Source organism: Lachancea lanzarotensis, scaffold LALA0S11, assembly GCF_000938715.1.
Source record: "Lachancea lanzarotensis genome assembly LALA0, scaffold LALA0S11, whole genome shotgun sequence".
Classification (NCBI taxonomy): domain Eukaryota; kingdom Fungi; phylum Ascomycota; class Saccharomycetes; order Saccharomycetales; family Saccharomycetaceae; genus Lachancea; species Lachancea lanzarotensis.
The window spans coordinates 199,403-220,124 of record NW_019212889.1 but is presented as its reverse complement, the minus strand read 5'-3'; the positions used below and the strand labels follow the sequence as shown (position 1 = coordinate 220,124).

The 20,722-nt window shown below is 42.9% G+C and overlaps 7 protein-coding genes across 7 annotated transcripts; 5 read left to right on the top strand and 2 right to left on the bottom strand.

Moving 5' to 3' along the window:
* Positions 1–25: 25 nt before the first annotated feature.
* POL2 (LALA0S11e02344g1_1) lies at positions 26–6,658 on the bottom strand (the record flags this gene model as incomplete). Its single annotated transcript, XM_022775193.1, has 1 exon — positions 26–6,658. One exon carries the CDS (start codon positions 6,656–6,658, stop codon positions 26–28), a length of 6,633 nt encoding a protein of 2,210 aa, XP_022630569.1.
* A 1,160-nt stretch (positions 6,659–7,818) lies between these two features.
* YIF1 (LALA0S11e02322g1_1) lies at positions 7,819–8,766 on the top strand (the record flags this gene model as incomplete). Its single annotated transcript, XM_022775192.1, has 1 exon — positions 7,819–8,766. The coding sequence occupies one exon, from the start codon at positions 7,819–7,821 to the stop codon at positions 8,764–8,766; it is 948 nt and encodes a 315-aa protein (XP_022630568.1).
* A 252-nt stretch (positions 8,767–9,018) lies between these two features.
* Positions 9,019–9,867, top strand: CWC23 (LALA0S11e02300g1_1; the record flags this gene model as incomplete). The annotated part of the gene is made up of 1 exon (XM_022775191.1): positions 9,019–9,867. One exon carries the CDS (start codon positions 9,019–9,021, stop codon positions 9,865–9,867), a length of 849 nt encoding a protein of 282 aa, XP_022630567.1.
* A 187-nt stretch (positions 9,868–10,054) lies between these two features.
* On the top strand, positions 10,055–11,116 carry PDR17 (LALA0S11e02278g1_1; the record flags this gene model as incomplete). The annotated part of the gene is made up of 1 exon (XM_022775190.1): positions 10,055–11,116. One exon carries the CDS (start codon positions 10,055–10,057, stop codon positions 11,114–11,116), a length of 1,062 nt encoding a protein of 353 aa, XP_022630566.1.
* Positions 11,117–12,167: 1,051 nt separating this feature from the next.
* On the top strand, positions 12,168–15,749 carry LALA0_S11e02256g (LALA0S11e02256g1_1; the record flags this gene model as incomplete). Its single annotated transcript, XM_022775189.1, has 1 exon — positions 12,168–15,749. The coding sequence occupies one exon, from the start codon at positions 12,168–12,170 to the stop codon at positions 15,747–15,749; it is 3,582 nt and encodes a 1,193-aa protein (XP_022630565.1).
* Positions 15,750–15,839: 90 nt separating this feature from the next.
* UFD1 (LALA0S11e02234g1_1) lies at positions 15,840–16,913 on the bottom strand (the record flags this gene model as incomplete). The annotated part of the gene is made up of 1 exon (XM_022775187.1): positions 15,840–16,913. One exon carries the CDS (start codon positions 16,911–16,913, stop codon positions 15,840–15,842), a length of 1,074 nt encoding a protein of 357 aa, XP_022630564.1.
* A 512-nt stretch (positions 16,914–17,425) lies between these two features.
* TFC4 (LALA0S11e02212g1_1) lies at positions 17,426–20,554 on the top strand (the record flags this gene model as incomplete). The annotated part of the gene is made up of 1 exon (XM_022775186.1): positions 17,426–20,554. One exon carries the CDS (start codon positions 17,426–17,428, stop codon positions 20,552–20,554), a length of 3,129 nt encoding a protein of 1,042 aa, XP_022630563.1.
* Between the last annotated feature and the right edge of the window lie 168 nt (positions 20,555–20,722).

Sequence of the window (20,722 nt, the reverse complement as noted above, 5' to 3'; positions counted from 1 at the left end):
TACACAGGTTCTCGAACCTGAGTAGCTAGACTGCCACTTGTGGTCTCAAGTCACTGACGGCCAAGTTCAGCAACTCATAGTTGTAAAATCTTGCAACCTTTTCATATGTTGCAAGTTTTTTGGTCAAGGAACTATCTGAAATAGAGTTCTTCCAGCTACCAGAGCATGGACAATGGGCAGACATCAAGTCCTCTTTAACCTTGTTACACTTGGTACATCTCAAGTCTTGCATATAGTAGTCTTGGAGCTCAATTTGGAGAGTTTGGATTAGATATTCTTGAAGAAGCGTCGGGTTGAAAGGCTTATGGCACTGCTGGCATTTCAAATGCAGATCATTACTGTCTTGTTTACAGAAGTCTAGATCTGTGATGAACGCGCAATATTCACAGACCAGGTTGCAGACTTTAAGGGAGGAGCTAGGATCCTTGAATTCGGCCTCCCAGTCAAATTCACGCACTTCAAAGATTTTCAAGAGATTCTTCCGCAATCCTCGAACCTCGAGCGTCTGTTCCTCGGATAGAAGCATGATATGGCATAGGTACTTGACAAGTTCTAGCAGAGGGTCACGAATCTTCAAATGTGATCCGGGAAGTTCAGGCGGAGTATAGTCGGGAGCGAAATTAGGATCCAGAATATATTCCTTTTGAGTCCTCAAAAGCTTCTCCATGCGCATTGTTAGGGCAGTACCAAAGCGATTGGTGAAACCCGAAAGCACACCATTTTCTTCGTCGCCTTTCTGTTGCGCAGCATTTTCGTGAGGCAATTGGGTCAAACGCTGCGAATCCTTGTGACTATCGTGATATTCTTCTTTTGACTTCACCATACTATCCAAAATTACCATCATCCAGTCATCGAACTCTTGCTGATAGATCATAGGCAGGAATTTCTTGATGTGCCAATCTGAGTACGCTCGAAGGTCTTGCCGCTCGCTATCAATTATATCGATACAAGCTCTCCCTCCAAAATTATATGGATCAATCCACAATAGTAGGTCCCAATATCTGCGAATTGACAAATCCAAAAGTCCAAATAGAGGCGATGTCCTAATGGCTTTAATGAGATATTGACTATATGCATAGCAACTCTCTACTGTGGTTTTTGTGGTTCTCAAAATGAGATTGCCACGGTCAGCATACACAACTTCGGACCCTAGGTTTTTGCAAACATTGATAAGCTGCAATATCGCCTTTTTGGTGAGGTTATGAACATGATATTTCAAGGCGTAATCAAAGAGCTTCGAGTCAGGGGATTGAACCCAATGAATGAAGGTATGCACCAAAGAATCCGCCGTTTCATCTTCTTTCAGTGCGCTGTCCCAAAAGCCTTTCAGTAGATTCCTCAGCACGGACAAGGAAGCCCCTGCAAAACTATCTTCCACAAAGGCCTTCTTCATGGTATCGACCGCCCCATCCGTGTTCAAATAATCTACCTCCATCAAGTCAGTTCCCTCTGCTTCGTTAATGACAGCAGAGGTCAGAATAGTGTTAATTGTGAGATTGTTCAACTCAAATTCCAAAGTGACAGTTTCATAGATGGAAGGTCTGTTGATGACGAAAAGATCGAGATTACTCATTAAAGATGCCATGTGGGGATCAAAATCCTTCTCCTTGCCGCCTAGATCGGGGACCGGTTTGGCATTATTCCACCAAAGGACGATATTCTCGTTCTTTAATTTCCTGGCATACATGATGTCAATGACAAATGACATTTTGTCAAGCCTGATGTTACAGATTGGAATGTTACTATACCTTGATAAAGAAATCAAGTTATGCAACCATGATCCCAGGCTCAAAATGTGGTTAGATATTCTCTTCATGACCGCAACTTGCCAATTCAATTGTGGAAAATTAGCTTCCGCTGAAGACATCTCGACAGTGGCTATTTGGCGCAGTGGCTTGATAACATGCCTCAGTTTCTGACAATAGGGTGATTGAAAGAGCACCAATAATTGAGATCCCTTTTCTTCATTAACTTTGTTTATAACTGAAGACAGTTTACGATAAAGCATCCTCAAATCTGTCATTGGGTGGATCTTGATGTCAATCTCAGCAGGTGTTGCTATAACATGATTAAACCGTTGCAACTTCTCCGACTTGTGTGAATGGAGATCTTTGAAAATTGTTTGCAGCGAGGCGATCGTAAATTCTTGAGCGTTAAGAGACGGTTTAAGAACAAAGATCTCCGCTTCGGCACTCCAAGTTTTAAAAAGGACAAAAAATTCATAGCCGAGATTAGTAGTCAGATGCAGCAAATAGGCGGCGCTCAGATTCATCTTGCTTAAGTAGCGTTCAGAAGATTCTGGATGCAGGCTTTTCAAGTCAAATCCTTTTTGCAAACCCTTCCCCAATGCACCAATAACACTGGAGTTAAAGGCCACAACTGAGCCAAGTTCCATGATGGCTCTTTCAACAGATGAAACAGAGGATTCGTAAATTCCCAAGACTTGGTCATGGTTGAAGAGACTGGTTGGTTTTCCAATTTCTTCTTGATAAAGATCCTCAGAAAGAGTTACTTTGAATAGTGGACTGGGATCATCAAAGCTCGCCAGGCTGTTATTGGGTAGAAGGGCCGAGGATTTTTCAACAGTACAATTTTCAATTCCTCGAACTGGCAGCTCCTTGCATTTGAAATTGATGAACAGGCTTTTCGGGATATTGAACTGAAGTTTGTGAACTTTTCCATTTAACAGAACAGAAACATCCAGTACTCCTGGCTCTAAAGTTGGCCTGTATTCCAATATCTCCCACGTTGAGTTTGCGTAGGATTCAGCGTGCTTCCTCATAATATTTCCCAAGGAGGTTCTTTGATTACTCTTCGTGCGATCACCAAACAGCTGCGTCCTCCGCTGACGGTCACGCTCCTGAATTTTCCATTTGATCTTTTGATATGATAGCCAAGCGACGTAATCGTCACAAATTGACGGTACCTCAGGAGGAAGAACTAGAGAGGCCTCTTCATCCCTCGCATCTGTAGTTTTTCTCTTCAGTTTTCGCTTTGATATCACCTTTGCGGTCTTGTGATGTATAAGCGCCGAAGGTTGCTCTCTAAATGCTTCTTCAATATCGGTAACAGAAGGTTTACTGGCCTTTCTGAAAAAACTGCTGAGCGACGTTTGCTTGAACTTGTCTTCACTTGTTGCAATTCTTTTCCTTAGCCAGTCTGGGTGTTCAACCCTAGGAACAGGGTTTTTCACTTTTTGCAAGGCTGCAGGTATTGTGATGATTTTTTGTATCACAGATGCCAATCTCTCCCGATAATACTCCCAGTCTATGATAGTTCGTGGATCGAAGCTGTCTAATGAAGAGTCGGCCAGCCACCTCCTCAAGAACACTTTCTTCAAGCCTAAATCTGCAGAAAAAATAGCCACGGGTATCGCTCGTTCCGTGACCGGTGTATTAACGGGCCGGGAACTGATGATGTATTTACACTGTAAACCCTTATCCTTGACCATCTCTTCACCAAGAAATTCTCCGAGCCTTTTAGCTGTAGTAATAGAAGTAGATTTTTGTCCCGCATACTCCTTCAAAGTTTTGGACATGCTACGGTTTTCGCAAATAAGATCTATGAGATCCTCGTCTTCGAGCATTACGCCTTTAGAATCCAAAACATCAAGCCATCTGTTAGCAACCAATGCTACGGCTGCATAACAGCCCTCCAAAGATTCTCCATCCAAAAAAACTTTGAAAAGATCGCTTTGAAAGTTCTTGATTAGTTGTAGTTCACCTCTTCGTTTGAGTTCGAAGCCTTTGAGCTCTGCAAGGGACCCATCGTGATTGAAAACGGCATACCTCTTCTTGATACCCTTTCCTTCTTCTTTGGAAGTTGGAAGGATCATAGCCTTGTAAGGACCATCCACTTCAAAAAAAATCGAATTGTCACTTTGAGTTTTGTAGCGGTGGTTGACAGGGTCTTCCAAGGTTTGATACTGATGATTTGTAAACTTCTGATGAACCTTATAATTAAGCATAGAGCATGCGTATGATAGGAACAGTTTCTTGCCATTTTTCAATTTGAATTGATAGTTATCTGGGAAAGACTTGGGGAGAATACACCAGATACCGTCTGTATCCAGCTCCAGCGGCCTTCCAATCTTTTCAACCACAGATCTGGCCATCTGAATAATTGTTGCACCAGTCAGACAAGTAATCCCGGCCATTTCCATCGAATACCACCTTGAACCTTTTCTCATCACGTATCCGTAGAATGAATTCAAGATGACCTTATGTGCAAGTTGCAGTGAGTCATATAGAATTATCATTTTCTTTGCTTCATCCCTTTCATGTTTCTGATCCCGATCAATGGCCGAGTGCTTTTGCTTCCAAGTCTTTGCTAGACCCTTGAACTCGTATCTTCTATCTCTAAAAGATCTGACAGTGTCCACATAAAAAGGATTTTCTCTTTGACAAATTATAGCAGTTCTTTCCACAACTTCCGACGTTTTGACTCTATGATACACTTTTTTGGAATACTCTGTCAATCTTTTCTTTATCTGAGCTACCTGGTCACTGTACGATAGTTCTTCAAAAGAGAGAAGCTTTTTAAAGGAATTTTTGTTCTTGTTAGGAAAGACCTCATTTTGCAGAGCTCTCTTAACCATACTGTATTCATCCATTCTTGAAGGAAAGAACTCCCCTCTCCATGACCACTGAAGTCTCCGATCGCATATTTTACCGGGGCGATTAAAGTCGCATCCCGCACAGTCGCGGTCGCTTTTTACACTATCCGGTTGTAGACGGTTGGTGATCATAATATTTGGATACATCGAAGCAACATCGACGTGATAAATTAGAGGGAGCTCATTTCTATTGGTATTCAACTTCAGATCCATGAGCTGCTCTTTGATGTGTAGTTCTACTTCTGCGTAGTTTGAAACATCCTCGAGTTTACAATTGTTTTCCACTTCTATGCAAAATCTCAAGGCATTAGGGAGATCATTTAACAGGTCGTCTATCATTGTTGGATCGATTTTAAAGTCATTCTTGATGTCACTTCTGAATACCCCTGCTTCTAGAGATTCAACGTGTCCTCCGACGTAGGTCTCAGATTCCAGCAAATGCCCATCGTAGAATCTTTCGATTGGATCTGTGTGTTTATTCGGTAGTAAAACGTTTCCCTTATATGCCTGCACTGTTAATAACATTTCGCATAAGGTACCAGTACCTTTGCGAAGGACTTCGTCGGGATTCAGTGGAATGATAGTGCACAGCGAAAAGACGAAAGGATGCACATATTTCATGTATAAATAATAGGTCGCAACCGCATCGGAAACTGAATATTCCGATAAAAGCTGCGGCTTTTCGTACGCATAAGGTGTCATTAACTCCGGATCAAGCTCGATGGGATTATATCCCAGTTTGGCTTGTGTCACAGCTTTCAAGCCCTGTGAGCCTTGTGGAAGGTACGAATCACGCTTGACCCACCGGAAGCAGTCCATATGAGCGCAATACGTCGACTTGTATTCACCTTCAGAGTCAACCGCAAACCCAATTTCTTGGAACATATCAAGTCCGTTGATCTTAGCTCTGGTCTCTACAAATGGCCAATCGAAAAAGTCACCATTAAACGTAGAGATGACTGTAGGACGCACATCTCTTATGTGCTCGAAGAATCTTTCAAGAAGTGCTAACTCGTCTGCTTCATTGAATATCGTGAAAAACCCTGGATACTCCGGTTTTGGAGAATACTCAAAATCCTCTATATCTTCGGAAATGATTTCTCTATTGGTGATCAGATACCCTTCTCCGTCAATCATGTATGAAATCATCATAATCTGATCGACAGTGGCGATAGGGAACTTCAAAGGAGCCTTCGTGGTTTCAATGTCGAAAGCTAAAACTACTGGATCAGCAAACGCTACCTTTTCAGCTATTTCGATAAAACCCTGTGAAGTCACCTTATACCACTTGCCGACTCGAACGTCATTGTCGATTGCGACACGAACATGGAACGGGACATCATATTCACGAATATCCGATATCAGCATTTTTGTGTCTTCAACAATTCCAGATGTAGTGTTGTACATGGATCTTTGGAGATGGTTGGTTTCGTTGTCCAAGATAATTGGTCTCAAAGTTCGACGTGCTTCAAACAGATTATTGGTGTTCGAAAAAGTTAGTTTAAGAAGCACCTTGTTGAGGCCTGCTAGTGGACTTCCCAACGAAAGATCATTTTTCACCACCGGTTCGACTTTTTTAAGACAGTGTTCCAGGTGCTTTTTGAGGAACTCTTCGACATCGTGGACTCTTGATTCGTCGCGACATGCTACTAGGAAGTAGGGATCAAAAGTGAGAGTACTTTTGAACCCACCACCCTCTTCATCGAGAAAATAGAAATCGACCCCTGAAATTCCTGAACCGGAAGACGATGTGGGGTTACCAGTGCCTAAGTTAGCAAAGTCTTCGGAAACCATCGTTGGATGCATGTTGACGAGCCAGCCTACTCTCCCTGGAGTTGACTGCCAACTACTCGCTTTCCCACTGAATTGTGGTGCAGTATACCGCTCAAAACCCATCATAGTATCGATTTCATCTTTTTTAATCGTCTCAATAAGCTGTTGTGCGGTCGAGTTGACCATCGTTTGCTGCGAATTACGGGACCGCTGGGTGCCTGAATTTTTCACATATTTCGCAGTGTTTGATCCCTGAAACCTACCCGTCATGGTGAACGCAGTGGTAGAGGTCGTTTTGCTCCACTGAGTCGATTGCGTCTTGGTTTCTTCAAAATTTCCCACAGCTTACGCGTCTCTTGCAAGGCTTCTTGTATTAATATTGAAAAAAGATGAGATGAGGGCGCTTACGTGATCTACCCGGCTTGAGACAATACTGTCACGTGCTCAAAATCACATTTGATTTTATCGTCGCAGCAGCTGTGTAACATGGTAAAGATAGGATCCTGGTTCGACGGAACAGGATTTGAACTAGGAGGAATACCGCTTCGTAATATTTTTTTGTGTAGAGTTAGTTGTAACATAGTGTTATATTCAATTCCATTAAAAAAAAACAAAAATTGTAAGGTATTCCCACTGTCATCTAAACTTTAGGCTTTGTTTAAACCCAGGGTCCGATAACACGAAGCGAAGTTCTGAGATTTCCAATTGCTCGACATTGCTGTAGTGCGATTTCAGTTGATTGACGTTTTTCTTAAAGAAAGGTCTTTGCATGTGCGTCAGTAAAAGATGGGATGTAGCTTTTATATAGAGTAGTCGATTTAATTTAAAATGACGCTAGCTGGATAACCTGATAAAAGAGAGAAACGACCAAGTGTGATCCTGAGAGACTGCCACTGAGCTGGTACTTTACGTCCAAATTAGCACGAATTCAGCTGAAAATGAAGATATATAGATTTTCGTTTCATCTGAACGTTTACGAACCAAAGAGAAAATGTAAAAACTCGACAAGTCGGACAGTTTCTTTAGCAAAAACAAACAGATGAACTTTCATAGTCACCTCTTTGGCTTAAGATGCATTCTATGCGCTTGTCAATTATTCTAGACGTCCTTATTGAGCGTGGGAGTAGGAACTGTGCAAAGAGGTTAAGAAACGTCTATTCACGGCAAAAAAAATGGTACCACGCTCCGCATCACGGTGAGCAGAGCTTATTTCTTAAATGCTGTTTTGTCATACTCGGCTACCCTTGCAAGAGTCAGCTTTTGACCGTATTTTACACGGTGATTCGACCAGTGACACGTTAGTAAAAAGTGATTTCCTGAGTATGTGTTGATTTACTGGTCAAAGGACCATTCGTAGTCTCACATTTGTATAAAGATTCAAGGCTAGAACCCAAAAAAACATCCCAATCTAGTGGTCTCAGAGTTGTACAATGTCCTACAATCCGTATGCGTACGCTCAGGAAGATGCGGGCAACATGTATCTGAGCGAGCGGTCCCAGCACAATGTAGGAGACATTCCGGCCCAGCACCCAAATTCACAGGGTTTTGGCAAGGCACCACTACCACAACAACAACAACAACAACAACAGCATGCAAATGGGCCGAACGGAGCTTTTCCCTTCCAGGACCCCAGATCTTCAGTTGCCTACCAATTGGGGCAGTCCGCGTTTTCCAACATCATAGGACAGAATAATTTCAACCAAATCCAAGAAAACTTCAGTAAAGCCACAGGTAATTCGTCAGCGTTGTCTCACTACTTCCAGGTCTCCAACAGCTATGTCTTCCGCAAGCTGAAAATCATTTTATTACCATTTTTGCACCGCAACTGGCAGCGACTGCCGATCCCACAGAACGGAACCGGCATGGGGCCCAGCTTTCAGGTACCACGCGTTGATGTGAATTCGCCAGATATGTACATCCCCGTTATGGGCCTCGTCACGTACATTCTGTGCTGGAATTTCCAACAAGGGCTGCAGGGTTCTTTTGATCCAGGCAACCTGTATCAACGTCTGTCTACAACACTAGCTTCCGTTTTAATGGATCTCTTCATATTGAAAATGGGCCTCTTCCTCTTGGTAAGCGCGAAATCTCCCACCACCGGCATAACCGAGCTGGCGTGTTACGTCGGCTACAAGTTTGTTCCATTGACGCTGGCTTTACTTCTGCCCTCGACACCATATTTTGCATCTGTTCTGGGCAAGATATACCTGCTAATAGCTTTCGGCGTATTTTTACTTAGATCTGTCAAGTTCAACCTGTTCGTTGATGGGAGCAACGAGGTTCACACTGTCAAGAAAAGCGTTGTCAAGAAGTGCAATTACTTTTTGTTCGTGTATGGCTTTGTCTGGCAGAGCGTTTTGATGTGGTTAATGGGGTGATGAGCTTCACCGCATTTTCTACAAAATTCCAAAGGAGGTGGGTTTATACCATTCAACCAAGCCTTGTATAGCATTTATTTGTGCGCCTCTGACCAGGAAAAGGACACTACGATCGCTCTCTTTTGTGATGGTGGATTTTGTAGTCTTTACTTATCTTTTCCACCTATATGGTAAAGTACGTAATACCAATTTATTTCAAGGTTCCCAGCTCTTCGCGATACGCTCGAAGGAACTGGTTAAACTGAAGCACGTATGGACCTTGACAGCGCTATAAGGCAACAATTAGACCTCTACCAAACTCTCGATATCCAAATCAAAGCTCCAGATGATTTATCTAAAGTAACATCGCTCCAAATCAGGCGGAAATTTAGGCAGAAAGCGCTTAGGTATCATCCCGACAAGAACCCAGATAGTCCTGATGCCGCTTCGAAATTCCAACTGCTGGATGAGACAGTTAAACTTTTGGAGAACGCGACAACAAGAAAGGTCTACGACTCTTGGTATTATGAAAACTTCTTGAAACGGCGCGAGATCAATATAAATACGGAGCTGCAGAGAAAGAGGCTGCAATCCAGGGAACGAGCTGCCGTTTCACAGCCTTACCAAAGTATCAACTTGTCAGAATACGAGAAATATGGTAACACGCTGCGAAAGATGAAACACTTCAAGATTCCCTACGGTGACTGGCGCCATATCGAGAAGAATCCAAGTACCCTGAAACACAAACTACAAGATTCGTGCACACTTCGTTTGGAGCTTTCGAACAACAAGCTTCTACAGAGCAAAGACCAACTTCGAGATCTGGTGAGCAATCAATTTCAAGCAGCGATTTTCGACCTCTATTACTCATCGCGGAACGACTACGAAAACGATAGTACCATCGTTTCGTATGTGATTTTTGAAACGATTGAGGATACGCTACGAATCTTAGAGAACTGGAATACCAGGCACAACTCTCTGTTATTGCAGAGCGCCCTGGGAAAATACCTGGAAGATATTTCACCAAAAGTAGATCCATCCATATTTACCTTCGATCGAGAGGTCGAGCTACTGCCTGAAATACAGCAACGGCTTGCCAACGATACCATTCAGCTTGACTGAGTGAAAAGTGCCAAGATGCCCAAGCAATGCGTCATGACGTTTCGTGTGACACGATCAGTACGCATACTTACTCAACGCTGCATTTACAGACAGTAACTACTACACTCAGCTGTTCTTCAATTCAAACGGATAGGCAGACTAGCGGTGACTACTGGAAGTTGCGACCGTTTCCCTTCTCTCCCTAGTGATGAAAGGGTTTTTCAGTAAGAAAAGTTACGAACCCAAGAAGGAGCCGTCGAAAAGCCCTAAAATAGAGTGCAACAGAATTATCAAGAGTCCTCCTGCCCGCAGTGTAAGGTCGTCGGCTTCAGAGCATTTGGATTTACATGAACAGGAGTGCTTATCACTGGTTGTAAGGTACTTTGATCGTTCTGAGGAATCCATTTTGACAAGAACTCGGAGTTTTGAAGAAGGGGAGGCCAATCATGATGCATTTAACAAAGAGCCTTTATCTTCACAGGAAAAGTGCTGGTTGACAAGGGAACGTCTATTAAGATACCTTCGATCAACCAATTGGGATGCCAGAGAGGCAATTGAAAGGTTAGAGAAAACTATCACTTGGAGGCGAGAATTTGGTCTTTTCGAAGCCAATGGTGGTGTCTGCGCTCTCTCCGAACTTGCCAAAGCTACGAAAATGGAAAACGAAACTGGTAAAATGTACTTACTTGGTTATGACCGTCAACAACGGCCACTTTTGCACATCAAGACTGGCCGTCAAAACACTGAACCAAGCTTTGCACAAATCCAACAATTGATCTATATGATTGAGAGCGCCGAGGTTATGATGCCTGTAGGAGTCGACACGTTAACGGTATTGATAGATTTCAAAAATTATAATGATTTAACTCCACCGCTTGCGCGAATGCCTCCAATTTCCATCAGCAAACAGGTTTTGCACATTATTCAAGAGCACTACCCCGAATATTTGGGTCGCGCAATATTATGCAATATACCATGGTACTGTTGGAACTTCATCAAGATATTTCACCCTTTCTTGGATCCGGTAACGAGGTCCAAATTGATTTACGAAGAGTCTTTTGAGACTTACATTGAGCAGTCCCAGTTAGAGGTACTACACAACGGTAAGTTGGAATTTGTTTACAGCAATGACATCTACCTAGACGATTTAGAGCATTCTGTTGCAGAGCGGAAAACACAAATGTTCCAAGTTTTCTTAGATTTGGGCGAGAGGGTCGGAGTTAGTGAGGACGAGCTGAAGAAACACTTTTCAGAGGTCTCCACGTCGTAATTTAAGCCTAACCCGCTTTACACCAGGATTAGCAAGACTGGCTACTATAACTTCCCGACCTTGTTCGTCTGCAATACATTCCAATGCATATGATTAATGCTGAACTGCGCATGTCGCACATTTTAGTGTCATGGCATCTCGAGAGCCATTTGAGAGTTTTGGACTCAAATCTTTGTTTGGAAAAAACTCTTTTCAGCGTAGTAGCAACTGCATTCCTGCTGCATATCTCAAATCAATGACCTTCGTGACTGATCTAAGCATAATTGTTGTCATGCGCGCTTTCAGTATTATTCAAATGTTAGCACTATAACAGAGTGCACGGCTACTGACAAGATACGTTATATTGTTGCAGCGAAAATGACATCAGCCCAGCATTCGTGCCTCTACAAGATGAGTTTACCAGTCATTGAGATGTTTTGAATGGGTCATCTAATTTGATCCATATTACAATGCCTAAAGCTATAAATCTGGTTGACCCGTACCCGCGAAAGGTTTAAATTAGACTACTCAAGCAGAACCGTCACCACTAAAAGGTCATGGGTCAAAAATCCAGCCTCTTGAGGATATGTGGCTAAACAATTTTTCTTGAAGCACATTTTTCTAATCTTTTTCTGGCGAGACAAGTCAAGATGGGACAAACGCTCAAATTTCACGCACTTTTAACACAGACTATCCCACCCTTCACTTCTGCCGCACACATCGTGAAAACACGCTTCCTCTGGATGACTTGTAACACTAGCATCGACTAAGCCAAATCCTTCAGTTTCTAAGCACGTGATTAAGATGACCAAATCTTCTTGGACGAGGTATTGCTTACGTAACAGTGAAGAAAATAGCGTCCGTCAGCTGATGACGGAGAAAGTTCAAAATAAGGTGACATCTGGAGAGCGATGAGGTTGAAGATTCAAGATCTAATCGTTAACGTCGTCTCTTGCCCAACTAGGACGTGAATTTGGTGCACAACTAGCATTTTCTACAGTAAAGAGTGTCTAGTACTCACCCAAACAAGGGCACTTAGAAAGTTGTCCTGGAGGATTCATGTAAATAAGCAATGACCAAACTATCTTCGAAAAAAGTATGGAAAGCTGTTAAGAAGCAGTTCCCCTTGAGTAGGGTCCTTGCTCAAAGAATCCTTAAGTCTACCATTCATGCGACGGTCGCGCTCATTTTCTGCCTCATACCAAAAATTCGCGACCGCCTAGGAAACCAACCAGCAATGCTGCCATTGATAGCTGTAATTGTTCATCCCGGCCGCAGAGTCAGTGCCACTATTCAGGGAGCAATCTATTGTACTTCAGGACTATTGGTCGGACTGGCTTATGCTCTATTTGGTCGAGTTCTTGCGCAAAAATGCCTGGGCTCGACTTGGCACTCTGTGAGTGAGTCTGAGCACTATATCCATAATTATATGCGCTATGAATCAGCATTGGCGCTTCTGGCTGTATTCGAAGTTATTATGCTTTTTTTTCACGGTTGGATGAGGTCCGTGTCGCATCATTACTTCGGTATTGTGTTCCCTCTGTTTCTGGTAGTTCATTTCGCCTTCATGGCCTCGCTTGATCAAACTGCTGGAACGATAGCAAAGGCCTTCAGTGTACCCTTCTATTTGGGAATAGCAATGGCTATTTTCTGGAACCTGGTGCTTTTTCCCGAATTTGGAAGCACGTATCTCGGTAATAGTACCGTAGACGCATTGAATGAAATCCACAAATCGATTGATTCAGCCTTGAATTTCTTTATCTCCATCGACGTTCGGGACCCAAGCACATCGCTCTATGCAGAGCAACCGATATCACTCGCCAAACTCCTGAATATGAAAAAATCTATCGACGCTAAAGTTTCCAGTTGCAATTTAGTTTTACAAGAGTGCATTTATGAGGTCTCTTACTCTTACGTTTCGCCTTCGGACTTGAAATCGGTCATACACTCTTTTTCAAACCTTTCAAAATATATCAACGCCCTCATTAACGCATGCCAGCTGGAGTTCCTATTGGTGGGTCGCAACGCCAACCAAGATGTGGAGCCGATGGACTTAAAACTGGACAGGGAAATCCAATATGCAGATGCTAAGAAGCTCTTCAAAGTTTTGAATCGAATGAAAGAACCCATCTTCGGCCTACATGAAACGTTAAGTCAGTCTTTGTTTATGATCAAAGCGATGCTAGCATATTCTTATGATGTCAAGCTGGACAAAGTTCAAGGACCCACAGTTTTTGCTCAGCCCACCGAAAGTTCTGTTTTGAGTCAAGACTATTTAAAGCAGCTTGATTTCAGTGCCATAACACAAAACCTAGTCGATGCGCTAATCGATTTTGACCTACAGGCCCGTGAAGAACTCATCCATTTAGATGAGAGCCTTTTACAGCCTAATGATGAGATGTTTCTGTTCTCTTCTTTTCTCCTCAATTTCAAGGAAACCACACATTCGGTTACCACTATGATGAGGGAAGCTCATGGCATATATCAACGAAGGAAGTCGCAAGAGGCAAAAGGTGCTTTGAGGGGTAAAACCTTATGGGTAAACTTTCTGAGCAATTACAAGACTTTCAAGACATGGATCACTGGCGCGACTAGCGGTAACGTCACTGAGTCACAAAGTTTAACCGGTGGAGCTATTGTTGATAATTATCGTCCACCTGCTGACATGGGCATCAAGCGACCCGTGGGGGAGGAACAGGCTCTTCTATCTCAAAGAAAAACTGACATTGTAGACTTTGCAAAGAAGGAGGCACTGCTGCCCACCACCAATAAAGACCAAAGCGCATCTGAGAGATTATCGGATCACAATATGCACGTTGGTAGCTCAAAGCCTGTGGTTGTGAGACCGGTTTTTACCGCAATATTGATTTTCTGCCACGAATTTTACTCCAAGTATCAAGATCATTTTAGATTTGGGCTTCAAGTCACTATTGCACTGATGCTTACGTCTTTTCCAATGTTTATTCCGAAAACCAGGGATTGGTACGATAACATGCACGGAACGTGGTTTGGTTTCGTAGCGATTTTGGCAATGGAGCCGTCAGTGGGCGGCACCTTTTGGGTTTTTTTCCTTAGGGGCGTGGGAGTGATCCTGGGTGCAGTTTGGGCTTATGTTTCCTATCTAGCGGGCTGCAATCAGACCAATCCATATCTTGAAGTGGTTATAACAATTTTTGGAGCTGTCCCTGGCTTCTACTTCTTTTTAGGAACTCCCTACGTCAAAGCCGCCATCATTCAAATCATCAGCATATACGTGGTAATGCTAGCGGCAATTATTCCTTCGGCTAACCAGGGCTCAATTCTATCTAATTTTGCCAAGAGGTGCTTAGCGGTGGGTTACGGTGGTGGTATAGCTGTTTTTGTACAGGTTACAATGTTTCCTGTGACTGCTAGAGAGCAGCTGAATGGTGAGGTATCTTTTGTTGCAGGCTGTATATCCGAAATGCAACTTCTCCTAGCGGCCGGTCTTGAAGGTGAGTCGCTGACTTCAGCTTTGTCAGAAGAAAGATACCAGCGACTGGCAAGACTCTCAGATAGTGCCAAATCAGCTCTTTCTAGGGCCACTTCGTATAACGGTTTAACACGGCAAGAACCTATGCTTAGAGGTGAGTACATTGAAATTGAGAAAGTCTTTACTCAAATGATATACATCGAGAGGCAGATCATTGATCGTATGGATAACATTGTTCTGTTAAGGAAACAATACGGCAGCGCCGTTGTTGATGAACTAAACAGTATGGTATATCCGTACCGGAGGCAATATGTGGCCTCTATAACATGTTCGATGAGGGCTGTCCAAGAAGCTGTGCGCAACAAGACGCCTTTACCTCAGTTTTTGCCAAGCGCAAGAATCGCTCACAGGCGACTAGTCAACAAAGTGCAAAGCACGTTGAAAGTTAGGTATTCATCTCAAATGAGTAGCTTGATACCTAAAGCCATGATGGATCCTTACATGACCAGTCAAAATTATTCTGAAAGTGAAGAAGAGCTATCAGTCAAAGTGCCCCCCAAAAGACGAATGTCATTACCGCCACACGAATATATCATGAAAGAAAAATTTCTGAGCTGGAATGCTACGAGCGCAGCTTCTGAAGAGGTGATCGAATACCTTGAAGAACTTGTGGAACTTACCAAGATAGTCGTTGGCGTGAACGAGTTCAAGTATGGGTTTCTTTCTAGGCCGCTGTATGCGGATTGGGCCGCTGAAGCAGCTGTAAACTTCAATGAATTCATTGGGCAATCTAAAATTACTGAAAAGAAGAATAAATCACCAGCATTACAAGTTGACCATGCTGCAGATAACCATTCCGAGACCTCAGTGGCTTCCGATGATGACCTCGAACGGGCCGCAGATTTTGCGGAACATCAACCGATAGCTGTGGATGCAAAGTCTAGCAGCTCGAGCGGTGAGCCTGGTCAGGTTGACTTAGCCAGTATTGCGTCACACAAGAGCGAAGTACCATCTTTGCCATCAAGATTCCGTAAAAGATACTTTTCCATTGCATCTAAAGGTGACACGAGTTCCAGCTTTCATTTGTTATCAAAAAGCAGAAGCCTGGGCGGAGGCGAAATGGCCAAATATGCCGTATTCGATTCTGATTCTGACGAAGAGTTGCCTTTGGCGCTGAAAAAAATGATTTTGAACAAAAGTTAAGCAGTACTTGACACCAGCCTTAAATCAGCATCCGAAGCACGGATTCTTTCACAGTCCCTTTCATATCCACATCATTCCCTATAATAATATCTAATCTATTTCTATTACTTCAGGACTTCTCGGCGCCTTCACTTTAGGACTTTGATAATCTTTGGTACCACGGCGTTTATTGTTGCTTTGCCTTATGCTTTGGCCAGCACCTATAAAGTGTACTTTCGAATCCCCTTGAGCAAATTCTTGCTCTTCATCATCTTTTCTTGGGACGATCGGGAAACCAAAGAACAAGACGCCGTCCGGAACACTCAGTGCCGCAGGTGGACCATTCATATCAATTTTAATATCTTGTAAACCGATATCTTTATCCTTACTTTTGTTCCTGTCTCCCGTCTTACCTTTCAGGCTCTGGCCCTGTCCACTGAAAGAACTTTCACTTAGCTGCCCTGAGTTCACTGCAGCTGCATAGTCTATTCGCTTTGACATGGGTCCCAAACCTCTGGCAGATGGATCAACCTTGGGGCGTTCATTCTTTTGGAGGGCTTTATAATCTGGTTCCACATAGCCAACGGGTGGAGCAAAATCGGTTACTAAATCAGTCTCTATCACACAAATACTTTTAGCATTAGAATCGGGTTTAACTTCGAGGACTTTGATGCGATAGATATGATCGTTGTAGTTGATTTCGATGATATCGTCCACACTAAGGGTAGAGAATTTCCTCAACACATTCTCCAGCACGGCTTTTGGATCTGAAATGTCGAGAAAATCAACGGATTGCGGTTCTATTTTAACAAATTGGCCCAGAGGCAAATCTGTGGAAGCTATTTGTAGCAAAGACCCTGGGTTCACGCTCAGAGATTCCATCATCCATTGGGGAAGATACACACGGCCTTCTTCTGCTGTAAACTCCAAAACACCACCGTGTGTTTTTAGTTGAGAGTCTGAAGCCGTTAATTCGAACAGCATAGGATATCTGACGTTGAGCATGGTCAGTTTATTCAGCGCACTTGGTGGTAAAAATATTTTACCACCAAAGTTCGCATCGTCTTTCCGAATGCGGTCATTCATCATTGCAATGGGATAACATCTGAAGAAGTCCTCAAAATTCTGAGGAACATTCATAAGGCCAGAAGGGAAACCTCCAATTCCACCAAATCCAGAAAACATAACGGCGTTGTAAGAAGCTTGGGAGTCTCAATGTTTAGCTTTAAATCAAGCGCTCAAAATACCACTGTTAGTGACAGCCAATGACTGCTTTTAAACCGATCGTTTCTTGTACCATTATAAACAACCTTTGAGTGTTAGAAATGCTACCGTGGGATCCTACAACTTATACCAAATGTCATTAAGTCACGTTTCTGTTGATAACACTATGTACGAGTTATTTATAGTCTTTTAATCCTTTGTTTTTGATGTTGAAATTAGGGAACTTTTGGGTTCAAGTATAATCATTGCAACACCAAAAGCAGAACAGATTGGAGGCCGAAGCTTCAACAAAAGCTGTATCGAGGACCAATTTTTGCATAATAACTGTCTTCAGAAATAATTGAGGTCTTTGCACGGTGCTTGAAATCGATTTCTCCGTGTAATTTAGGCGATATCTGCGTTCACGTTTCTCTCTCTTTGTATTGGCGATATTGAAATAATTTGATTACCCAGGGTAGCGATTGAAGCTAGCTATGTCTAAGGAGGACTCAGAAAAGAGCTTGGACGCTGGTGCTGAAGACGAGGAAACGTACTATGGGGATTTGGATCAGCTCCGGAATTTGATCGATGCTCCCGATGATGGTGCTAAGGAGCAGCCAATGGCGTTTTCTGACCAAGAAATGATCGACGACGAGCTTGCAGATATTGAAAAGACTTATAGTTCTCATGCGTCGGACATTGAAGAGGGCCAGGATGACGAAGAGAATCTTCTTGCTGAGTTTTCTGATTACGGGGATTTTTCCGATGACGAATACGACGAGCAGGACTTTATGGATGCCATCAGAGAGGCCAACAACTTTAAAGTCAAACGAAAGAACAAAGCGCAAAACAAGGCATCCAGTACCAAAAAAACACCGGGCAGACCTCGCAGGGAAAGAAGTCTAGACCCTGAAGTGGCCCAATTGCTGTCTGAAGCCAACGAGGCGTTTGTACGGAACGATACACAGGTTGCCGAACAACTGTACAACCAAGTCATTAAAAAAGACGCTAAGAACTTTGCTGCATATAAAACACTGGGGGATATCTACCAGTTACAAGGCCGTTTCAATGATTGTTGCAATTCGTGGTTTCTCGCAGCACATTTGAATCCGTCAGACTGGAGCTTTTGGAAAGTCGTTGCCACTCTCTCTTCAGATCTCGGCCATGTTAGACAAGCTATCTACTGCTACACAAGGGCTTTGAGAATGAATAGTGAAGAGTGGGACTGTGTTTATGGGAGATCAGTGCTGTACAAGAAAACCGGACAGCTTGGTAGAGCCCTGGAAGGATTTCAGAGGCTTTATAACCGTTTCCCTACAGATGGTAACTACTTGAGAGAGCTGGCAGTTCTTTATGTGGACTATAATCGAACTAACGAAGCGATCAATTTATACATAAAAGTATTTGACGCTAATGTGGAAAAGCGGAAAGCCATAATATCTGCTTCTGAGGACGCCGTGGAATCATCAGAAGAGAGTGATTACGACGACCAAGCAGAACAGGAAATTGACGAGGAAAGTGAACTTTTCAAGAGATATCCGAACATCAAGTGGAAGAAAATCAATAGGAAGTACCGCTGCATAGAATTCGACTGGTCTTCTTTGAACATTCTGGCAGAGTTATTTTTAAAACAACTAGGCGAGAACGCTGGCATAAAAACCATCAAGAGGTGTGCAAGATGGATTCAAGAAAGGGAGAACCAAACTTTCTGGGATACTGTAAGTGACGACTCTGAATACGACAAAAGGAGATTCAAGAACAGCAAGTTTGAGTCTTTACCGCAAGCTGAAAGGGAAAAAGCATACATTCTTCCAATTGATATTAGAGTGCGATTGGGTCTTTTAAGATTGTTCAATAAAAATGTGTTGGAAGCAGTCAATCATTTTCAGGCTCTGTACGACGAAAGCTTTGTGGATATCACCGATCTTTATTTCGAAGTAGCATGTGCTCTAACAAAAGCGGAAAGATATCCTGAAGCCATTGAATTTTTCACACCCCTGTTAGACCTTAGTGATTTTCATACCTTGGAGGTTTATAAACCCCTCAGTAGGTGTTATAGGGAAGTGGAGGATTACCAAAACGCTAAGCTAATTTTTGAAAAGCTTGTTGAAATGAAACCTGATGATCTCGAGACGAAGTTAACTTTAGCAGAGATTCATTATCATTTAGACGATCAGGACACGTTCAACGCGCTTTTATTGGAAGTTTTAGAGACCAGGAAAAGACAGGATGCAGAAGCTGAAAAAATCATGTTGTCTGTTGAGGATGAAACTGATCAACAGGCTGTAAATGCAAATGCTACTCCAGTTGGAAAACCCCTTTTAGAAGACATTCATATGAAGAAACCTGCTGTAAAGAAAAAACGGACGCCGCAGGATACAGAGCGCGAGAGACGAGACCGCGAAAAGCGTATTACAACTAAAGTTTTGGACAAATACAACAAACTAAAGATTTATCAAGAGGGCATGGGACAAGGCAACGAGTACCAGACTACACTGTGGATTGATACAGCATCGGACCTAATTGATGTGTTTTCGAGTGTTAAGAATTTTTTTGTCAAGAGCCGTTCTAAAAAATTTGTGGGGATTATCAAAAGAACTCGTAAACACAACAAGATAATCGACTACAAGATTAAACGTCTATCAAAACTTTCTGAAGGGGATAACCTTTTGGATGGGCTCCCGCTTTTGGAAGAACGGGTGTTTTTAACGTCTTCAACTGAGCTGAGAGGCCTCACTTATGACCAATGGTTTGAATTATTCATGAAACTATCGCTGGTAATCTCAAAGTTGCAAAGTGGAGTGGATGGGCTCAGTATCATAGAAACGGCACAGGAGGTAAATGTTTTTGTTCAAGATCCTACCAGAGCGAAAATGATGAAATTCGTAAGACTGGCCATAGTATTACAGATGGGGGATGAAGAAGAACTTGTGGAGAGTCTGCGCAGTGTTTTGAACCAATTTCAATTCAATCGCAAAGTGCTACAGAACTTTATGTTTTGCGTGGCTAGTGGTCAAATGGGTTCCAGCATTTTGAGTTCCACCGTTCAACAAAAATTCTTCCTGCGACAGCTGAAAGCATTTGACAGCATACGATATGAACAGCATGTTGCCGGGCAGGCTTCTGTCACAAACAAAAAAGTCGATAACCCGGATAAACGCAAGTCGCCATATTTGCACTACATCTATGCAATGCTGCTGTATTCCAGCAAAGGTTTTCTTTTGGCACTGCAATACCTCAACCGATTACAACCCGAGCTCCGGCTTGATCCCATGGTCAATCTCATGATGGGCCTAGCCCATCTACATCGTTCCATGCAGAGACTCACAGCATCACGACATATCCAAATCCTGCATGGATTACGCTTCTTGTATCGGTATCACGAAATCCGTTCCACGAAATATTCAGCGACCGAACAACAAGAAGCAGACTACAATATTGGCCGTGCATTCCACCTGCTCGGTTTATTTTCCATTGCTGTCAGATACTATAACAGGGTACTGGATGAATACGAAGACATCAAGCTAAAACGACACGCAGCTTATAACTGCGTCTTGATATACAATGAAAGTGGCAATACAGAACTGGCTAATAGTCTAATGGAACAATATCTATCTGTGTAAAGCGCTTGCCTGAGTGATTCAGTATCAGTTTAACTATTGGTTTAAGTACAGTCACCCCAATGTCACTTCGATGTCACTTTTACCTCAATTGTCGTTGCAATTATCCACCTTATAATCAACCCTTTGAAGACGAGCGACGCTTGAACAACAACTATTTTGATAAGCTAA